This window comes from Girardinichthys multiradiatus, chromosome 18, assembly GCF_021462225.1.
Source record: "Girardinichthys multiradiatus isolate DD_20200921_A chromosome 18, DD_fGirMul_XY1, whole genome shotgun sequence".
NCBI classification, from domain to species: Eukaryota; Metazoa; Chordata; class Actinopteri; order Cyprinodontiformes; family Goodeidae; genus Girardinichthys; species Girardinichthys multiradiatus.
The window spans coordinates 26,039,944-26,049,509 of record NC_061810.1 but is presented as its reverse complement, the minus strand read 5'-3'; the positions used below and the strand labels follow the sequence as shown (position 1 = coordinate 26,049,509).

At 39.0% G+C, this 9,566-nt stretch overlaps 1 protein-coding gene across 1 annotated transcript in view; it reads left to right on the top strand.

Moving 5' to 3' along the window:
- Positions 1-2,352: 2,352 nt before the first annotated feature.
- cpda (carboxypeptidase D, a) overlaps positions 2,353-9,566 on the top strand; it is a 34,441-nt gene continuing 27,227 nt past the window's right edge. Inside the window, exons 1-2 of the mRNA XM_047391551.1 lie at positions 2,353-3,162; positions 5,751-5,998. Coding sequence (XP_047247507.1) covers positions 2,522-3,162; positions 5,751-5,998 — 889 coding nt within the window. The 5' untranslated portion in view covers positions 2,353-2,521. The remainder of the gene's footprint in view (positions 3,163-5,750; positions 5,999-9,566) is intronic.

Here is a 9,566-nt window from a genome sequence, read left to right as displayed (position 1 = left end):
GCTGCTAACCTGCAAGGTGTTTGGATTTATTTTCTTTCACTGGACCTTTAATTTTAAATCCTTGATGTAACACAATGCTGTGTAATTGTTCCGGGGTCTTAAAATACATAATTAAGGTGGCTGTTAATTTTCAGCGTGATAAATGGACTGAATTTATGTAGCACTTTTCTAGACACACCGACCACTCAAAGCACTTTACGCTGTAGCCACATTCATTCAATCGCACTGACTAATGCGCCCACATTCATACACCAATTTGTAGATCGGTAGGCTACTTGGGGTTAAGTGCCTTGCCCAGCGGGCACATCAACATGTGACAGGGGAAAGCTGAAATCAGACCCAAGACAACTACTCTACCCACTGAGCCACAGTCATGTTAAATCCATCTCCTATTTCAGAATAGTATGATTCAGCCGGTAGCAGTAGACCTCCACACAATGCAACCACCAGTTGCTGACATTATAAGCAGGAACTGAAAAATAGAAACTGGTACCTGAATTTTGTCTTTACATTCTGTTTCTAAACTTGAAATTAACTAGTAATGTTTTATTTTGTTTTATGTTTTCTCAGTGGTACACTGGAAATTAAATTTTTTCCCAGTTGTTTTTCAATGCATTTTGAGTACAGATTTGTAACCTGCCTCTACAATATTACAATAATTATTTGGCTCAGTTTCTAAACAAGTTTGAAAAAGGAAAATAAGCGAAAGCAAAGAACTATAATGTGGCTGGAGTTTGCTACATCTACTACAGGATAAAAAAAAAAAACAATACATTAACTTCATCCCTTTTTTGCTGCACTGATTTTTCAAACCAAGTTTGTCTGTTGCAGGTAGGAGGAAAAATGTTTTGGGTTAACTGCAGATGAACATGTGGAAACTTTTATTTTCCCACATTGTGAAATCCTGAGTTTGTAGATGTAATATCAGTTTAAACTGATTTTTGCACTGGCAATCTAATGCCAAAAGAGACAGTAACCAGTAAAGAGCAGAGTAGAGTGAAGACTTGTGGCTCAATCTTTCTCCTTCACCCCGCTGAAAGGTTTTAAAAACATGTTTAAAATAGACCTTGTTATACAGTACAATCCCTGTATGTTGAGTTTACACAATATGCTACAAACATTTCATTAAGATCATAGAAGCTTATAGAAGCTTGTAAAAGCGGCCTTCTTTAAAAAGTGCATCTACCTCTAAATACAAAATAATTTTGTTAAAAGATAAAGTCATAAGCGGGACGGATCAGGAAGTCCCAAATTGAATTCATTTTCACTTTAACAGTTAATGTTTAACTTGAGTAACCAAAGAGTATTTGATCAGCCAGTTTAATATGTAAAGAAAATGGGTCTTGTAACGATTAAACATTCTCATATTCCCTCCTCAAGCTTCACAGCCAACACTAAAGCCAGGCTCCATTTTCCACAAGCTTTAACTACGTCTGCGCATTAAGGCATTTGTCCCTGGCTTTTCCAAAGTTTCCTTTGCATTAATCAGATATACTATACTAGATGGATTTGCGAGGATACCAGCTCTGCGCAGACACTGCAGTCACACAGAGATGCAACAATGCTGGATTTTTGTTTGGTAAACATCCATGCTGAACAATAGCAGTTCAACAGGAACGAAATTGAGCTACGTCTCAGATTTCTTTTGACCTTCTAAATTAGGTTGTTTAAGTACACATGCATGATGTGTTGCTACATTTCTTTTCACAATGCAGTTAATTTTACTGAATTAAAAAGAGATTGCCATATGATTTTTCAGCAAACATATTTCACTTGATTGTTGAAATTTTTTCAAATAGTATCCTGTGAATCAGGGGATTAAGCAGTTGTATTTCTGTGCATTTTATGCACTTAAACACAAAAAGCAAGTAGTCACAAATACAGTTAAAACCAAATGTAGGCTAGACATACGCTGCATAAAAAACACATAGCCTTTTTTCACTGTCTGTCATTAAATCAGACTAAACTTTTCCTGCATTAGGTAAGCCAGATTTAACAAAGTTAGTTCTATTAGTACCAGAAAGAGAGTTCTTAGAGATATTTTTTTATCACGTTCTTCAGATTTTTATGTTTTTGTCCCACATCTCCCTACTTGATTTATTTTGGCCCAATTCCCCAGTGGTCCTCAACTATGATTTCTTGAAGTCATAAAGCCGCGTTTCCTTACTGTAGCTAGGTCAGTGGAATATAGAAATATACAAAAAGAAATCCTTATATTCAAGGGGGGTATGGACAACCCCAGAATAACTTGGGTACGAAACAACTAAAACTGTGTCGAAGGTAAGAAACGTGCAACAGACGTGAAGACTCAACTGATCCACCTTAAAAAGTCGCGTCACCATCTATAGCCCCGCCCATCGGGAGGTGAACGGAAGTGAGCGGAAACAGGCAGGCCAGAGTAGCCCTGACAGTGGAGAAAAACAGCTGTTTCGCCAAGACAGAACGTAAAAAACCACTCGTTTCTGTCCTTTGTTCTTTAGTTGCGAAGACCTGATGGTGTTGAAGTAGTTATTAAGTCAACATGGTACTCATTTGGCGGCCTTTCTCGAAGACGTTCAACGAGCTGGTGTTACTTTTCGCCTTGTTTCTTGATGTTGTGCCGCTGGGTGAAGGCAAGAAGCAGCTGTCACGAAGCGCAGGTGCTTCGGAGACGGTAGAAACTTACGACAAATACTACAATTATGTTGACCTAACGAATCGTTTACAGTCTTTAGCGCAGAGCTACTCCCACATCGCCAGCCTGTCGAGCATTGGTCGGTCTGTGGAGGGCAGGGAGCTGTGGGTGATGCGGATCAGTGTGGAGCCCGACAAAGATACGCCTGGTAACCCGAAATTTAAGTACGTAGGGAACATGCACGGAGATGAGACCGTGTCCAGACAGGTGTTGGTCTACCTGGTGGAGTACCTGCTCACTAAATATGGGGAGGAAGCCCGTATCACAGAGCTGGTGAACAGCACGGATATTTACATCATGCCCAGCATGAACCCGGATGGCTTTGAGAAGTCAAAGGAAGAGGACTGCGATGGTGACTACGGTGGCCGGAATAATGCCAATAATTTAGACCTAAACAGAAGTTTTCCCGATCAGTTTGACGGGACAACTGTGAAGCCAGATGATATTCCAGAGGTCATGGCAGTGATCAAATGGATCAAAGAGCAAAAGTGAGTATTACTCTGCTCTAACAGGCACAAATATGATTCAGGGTCCTTAAAAGTGATCAATATTGCATTTTAGAGGTATTCTAGCCACAAGAACAAGGTGGGGTGAATTCAGCAATATATGATCAATATTTGGCTCACAGTGAGAGATCTGATTAGCCACTGTTAATGAGCAACTTGGCATTTGTTCCCCCTTTTTTTTTAAAACATAGAAGAATAAAATTTAAGACATAAATTAAAGTTTTGATGTTGTACCTTTCTATGTTAAAGTTTTTAGCAATGGGCCCATGTGAAATCCTCATATTATCATAACAAGGACAGCCCAATATAGGAATCTCATTCCCTTGCATTATTATTGGTAAATATTTCAAAATAATGTTTTCTCTTTTCCCATCATCCTTGCCTGTGCTTGGAGCCCTCTCTGTGACCTTTAGCATCTAGGGCTCTGTGAAATGTGTCAGGTGTGGGGATCCTGCAGTGAGGCACCACCAGGCTGGCTAATTTTGTGTTTGTGACACTTGCAATATATTATCTAACAAACATAGCATTCCAAATTGTCTTTTGTTATAGTGATGTTTCACATGTTTATACTGCGATATTTGCAACATAGCATGCAGACCTAATGATAACATACCACAGTACTTCTATTTACACAAAATGTAGCATTAATCAATTACTTGTATTAAAAACAGAAAACAAAATCACTTTTATTATTACTGTTATGATAATATAACATTGGTTAGCTCAGTGATATCAGGGAGGTCTATGATATGTATTTATTGTTATTTATTGTTGATAAGCACCCTCCATATTTTGTTTTTTTAAGGGTTATTGCTCAGAATATTCATAATTTTTATGGTGCTGATCACAAGTATAACAAAACAAAAATAATAATATAAAGTAAAATTACCTCACTATGCCCTGATACCAGAAACCCATTGAGGCTGTACCTTTTATGCTTGCAGTTGTTGAAGCATGGACTATTTTTGGATTATGCTCTGTTGGTTTGTCAACGAAAGCAGCTTTTAGACAGCTGGCCTCAAGAAATGGATACTTCTGCTACCGTAGTTATCGTTTCGATAACCTTCAGGTGCTAACTAGTGGTACAAGTTCTGTTATATTTCTTCCATTGTGACTGAGTTGCACATGGAATTACAGACATCAACAGACATGCATGCAAGTTGTTGTTTAGGAAAGCTGCATTGCCCGTGACTCCGAAAAGCAATTTTGCTTGGTAGCATTTTAACATCGTCGTTGTAGAGCCCCAGATGTGTGGTCAGTGGAATGTTTTCCTTATACCTTGCTAAGGGTTGTGTTCAAATAATGGTCTATCCATCCTGCAATTATTCATCGTTGGTACAAGAGATTAACCCTCACAGCTCCATCCCACTGCAAAATCAGGCAGGACAGAAGTGGTTTAACCCCCCCCCCCATTATTGCTTTAACTGTGGATATTAGCAAATTTGTGCGATTGGCTGTTCAATGGTGCCACCCTTTGTGGTGGTGTAGCGAGCTAAGTCCACGTCTTTGATACGAGAGTCCCGGGTTCGAATCCCTGATGCATCAGGCATAAAAACTCTGCCAAGTCTGCGTGTTAGTTGTAATGACTTGCTGTGGTGACCCCTGAATAAGGGAGCAGCCAAAATGGACTTACTAAGCTGTTTCATGTTGCCATTTTTATGAAGCTCAACATACATCTACCGTAACCAATTTGAAGAGTGGCAAAGTGAAATTGGCCTGTGTTACATACATACTTATACTCCAGAGAAACAGAAAGTTGTTGATTATTCATTAAAGACTGCTCGACACTTTGATAAGGTTAATTTAATACAAAATATATGACACAAGGCTTTAGTTACTTTTATTTTTGGTGCCAATGATTATAGATTTTCTTTAAATGTTTGTATGCAATAAAAGATCATCGCCTTTTGCACATCTTTACCCTGGGATCTAGTGATTATGGAGGGTGGTGTATGTGCATGTCCTCCATCTCTACAGTTCAAAGATATATTTGGCACCAAACCTCCTGTTAAAAGGATACACATGGGAAAAATCTCACCATATCGGAAAGCTTGGCAATATGCATCAATATAAAAACAAAACAACATAAAATGTTGAACCACTAATGTCACACCTAGCTTTTGGTAGAGTTTTGCAAACAGCCCTGGGATCTGTGCGGCAGCTTTCACTGAACTGCCTTTTATTGCGCTAAATATATTTATCTTGACTTAACAGATGATGTTTTCTACTTCTGCATTGCATAAAAAACATTTTGCAGCAGTTTATGCACATATTTCAATTTCTGTTCAGCTACCTGTTGTCCAAATTAAAAATAAAAAGTTAGGAGACACACCTATACATTGTTCTTTCACTTTTTTGTTTATATACTTTGTGACTGAATCGGTGGCAAACACCTGGAAATAACCGGTCTGTTCAAATACTTCAACGGTTTAGGTCGATGGGTCTGTGTAATCGTCTGAAAATGTAACAAATCAGACAATAATATTAGTGGTTTTTACAGGTACATGCATTTAAAGTCAATTTAAGGCATCTTCTAAGTCTGTTGCTAAAATTGGCTACTGTCTCCGCAGATTTGTTCTGTCAGGGAACTTGCACGGCGGGACTGTAGTCGCCAGCTACCCTTTCGATGACTCGGTCTCCCACCAACGTCAGGGCCTCTACAGCCAGTCAGAGGATGACAACCTGTTTCGCTACCTGGCCCTGGTGTATTCCCATAATCACCCTGTGATGAAGACCGGTCAGCCTAACTGTCCCGACACTCCCGAAGAAACCTTTGAAGACGGCATCACCAACGGAGCGCGCTGGTATGACGTGCCAGGTGGGTAAATAGAACTGGAAAGGTTCGGGTGAAAATGCTTGAAATAAATCTGACAGTTTAAAGTCCTCCTTTCTGATCTCTGTGATGATAGGAAGCTAAAATGTAAGCCAGGTTTTGTTATGTGATTGCTTCAACTCCTTCAGCGGAGTCGCGTTTTTACAGCTACGGTCAGCTGACTCAGACAGTTCAGTTTTATGGATCACATTCTTTGTGCTGCCTTAGAGACTTTCCAAGTAAAGCTGGCCTGTTGGTGTTTTTGATGATGGTGCAGGTTCGTTCTTTGTCGACAGCAGGGATAATTTGAGTATAGCTGTTGGACATCTCCCTGTTTGTTTAAAAACCAAGAATGTTTGAGTGTTTGTGTGCTTGCTGCATATTCAGGGTTGTGTCAGCGTGCACAAGCTGCAGCATGTTTAGGATGAATTAGATTCAAGTTGTTTTGGTGTATTTCTTTGAAGGCGTGACTCAGTTTTGGCTCTGATTGTGATTGTGGCAGGGTTTATTCTCTACTTTCTCTTTAGCATAGTTTACATTCTAGGAAGCTTTTTTTGCCTTGTCCTCTGGCATTATTCCTTCATTAGGAAGGAAGCACCTCATAACATATTGTAACCCAATATTTAAAATTTGTAAGACAGAGATATTGTTACTAAAGCATGTTTATCTCAAATTCAATAAAGTGGTTCTGTCATTTTTTTTTCTTATTTGTATTCAGGGTCACAATACTTTCATTCCTGTGTCCTAATAAATTTAATATTTAATAAATATGTAAATAAGCATGGAAGAAAAGAAGGAAGTATGAGTCAGCTGTGAATGCAAGAATAATGGTTATGTCTACATATAATTAAATGGCTACCCAGGGCAATACCAATGTCTCCACCTTCATTTGTTTTATTTGAAATGAAAATGTATATGTTGATTTATCCAGAAGAGGAGTAAAAAGTTAAGACAATGTTGTTTGAGTGCAGTAGATTCCAGACCTATTAAACCAGCACGCTACCCACGGTTCTAAAAGCACTCTGTGACAAACCCAGTCTCCCTGCAGGTAATCACTGGGGGCCACTGTATTCTGGGTGCATTCGGGTAGACGATGTAATTTGGTTGATTGCCTTTAATTACACTCAGGTCCAAATACTGACATCGCTTCAGACTGCAGTTGCAGTCTCTTTTCAGTCAGTTGGCCAAAACATGAAGGAAGAAATGACAAGACACTGCTGCAGGATAGGGCAGAAAGGCACGATCTGTGTATATCAGCAGATATTTCATAGTGACATAGAACACATGAGCTTCATGCTCACAAAGAGCTGCGGTCCCCTCATGGCCTGGCGTACTCCCCGCTGAGCTGTCTGTTACATCCTTTGCAATCAATATTTTCCTTCTGTTAAAGATGCCAAGGATTTCATAATTCTTGGAGAAAATGTGTCTCTTAGGGACAGACAAATGAGGACAAATTCATCCTTTTCACCTGTGTTTACTTCTACAGAACTTACCCACCTCCCCTGCATTGGTTTTCTGTGTTGCCAATAAGCGTCCACACAGCGTGTTAAAATGGTCTTTTATTAAGAAAATAATCAGTTATCAGGCCTGAGACTGGGGCAGTTAAAGATGTGTCATCATCCGTATATGGAGGTACTTCCTGTCTTATTGGGCCGACTGAAAAGGCTTTTTTGTGTCAGAAAAGTGCATTTGAAAAATACTAATTGCTTTAAAAAGCAATAATTTGCAACATGATTTATCCATGTGTTACACTTAAAATGTTCCTAGGTTTGCTGGCTCCTAAACATGATAATATACAGTATTTCTCTGTATGGTCATTAATTGTTGTCCAGCCAGTTTATTTTCTGGAATTTAACATTACATTTAATCTCCCATTCTCAACCTTTTTAGTTTTTCACATCTGTCATTATGATCAGTTCCTCGTGACCCCTGTGACCTTCACCATCTTGAACACAGTCATCTGTGTTGGTGGTGGGTTTCCCAACATCCAACAGGGTCAGTGTCACTGGCATACAAAGGGAGAAGTCCTAACACTTGGAATATAATAGACAGAACATGTTACATTTGCAATAATATATTGCAGACACTGATATTTTGACAGTATATTTGAGCTCTATTGTGCGGCCTTTAAACCTCCAACATGACTGAACTCAGAAAGGAGGCCTTGACTGGTTATTCTGTGTAGAAGTGAGCTTTAAAAGCTAAACTAAAAGCAACTTCTGTTTTTTCTTCCTAATGTTTCTGCATACTTAAGGCCCAGTAACAGTTGTGTTTGAAGCCTGAGATTAGATCAACAATCATATGTCACTTCTTGGTTTGTTGCTGTATGTCTCTGCTGCTTCGAGTTACGGCTCCAGTTTCCTCTTGTGATAAGTTTTCATAATGACAACCCGTCAGGAAGCAGCTACTTGTGCATGGCTTTAGCCTGATTTAATTGCCTGCATTAAAATATGGCTCTTTGGAACCAGTTTATCTGTTTATCTGAGCCTTGTGTTTTGATGTGGATGTATTCCTTTATCCCAAGGTAAGATTACAATGCTATTATACCTGATTGCAAATTTAGAATGGGTTATATTTTGATCTCTTAATATAAGGTTGCCATAAACTAGCACGTGTCTCAAATATGTCAAACATATGTCTCAATATCCCTTGTTTGTACACAAATCATTAGAAAGTTGCAGATTATTCCTAAATGTTACATAGATTGTCTCTTATTGAAGGCCAAAGGTGCCAGAGGCTCCAGTCCTCAACACAGCCGTCCCAGGTTCGAGTCCTGACTTCAGAGACCTCTGCTGCACGTCTCCACCCCATTTCCTGTCTGCCTACTTTGGAAAAATAACAAAAATAAAGGCCACTAGAGCTGCAAATGCCGCAACCCAACAGATAATTTGTCTAAAAATGTATATGTGTGTTTAATTAAAGTGAAATAATAAAGTGAAAACATCAAATTATATAAAAATGTAGAAATGTGTCAAGCTATTAAATTCACAACTAAATAATCAATGTATAAATCATTACTTGAAACTTGAATGTGATATCTGTTAAGATAATGTATATTAACTTCAGTATTTACTTAATTATTTAAAATTCCCTGTGCTGCGTTATAGCTCATCAAATAGACCCTATCATTGTGTGAATAGCAGTTTCAGCCCAACTCACTGACTTTGGGGATAATCCTGATAAATTTATGCAAATATATTTCTAATTTTAATAAAAGTTTCACGTATTTAGATATTTATTTAACAACTTAGTTGTTCAATGAATTGTTTGCTTTGGCCCAAGTTAGTCTCTGCACCTCCCTGTCTAAATGAACCAGTAGTCAAGCAGCAAGATAGGCACCAGATGGTGTAAAACGGTTGAACAGATATCACTTTTATATGTCAGATGGACGTTGCTGTCCAGAATATCAGCTAAATGTGGACTTAGCAACAGTGAGGTGGGGGGACATTGTCAGGAGGACATGGAGTGAGATCATGAGAAGCCGAGGCAAACTGCCCGGAGGGGGAGTCGGGAACAGAAGACGGTTTTGTTTGGCAGCCAGAGCCTGAAATAATAATCCACCTTCCTGTTTCAC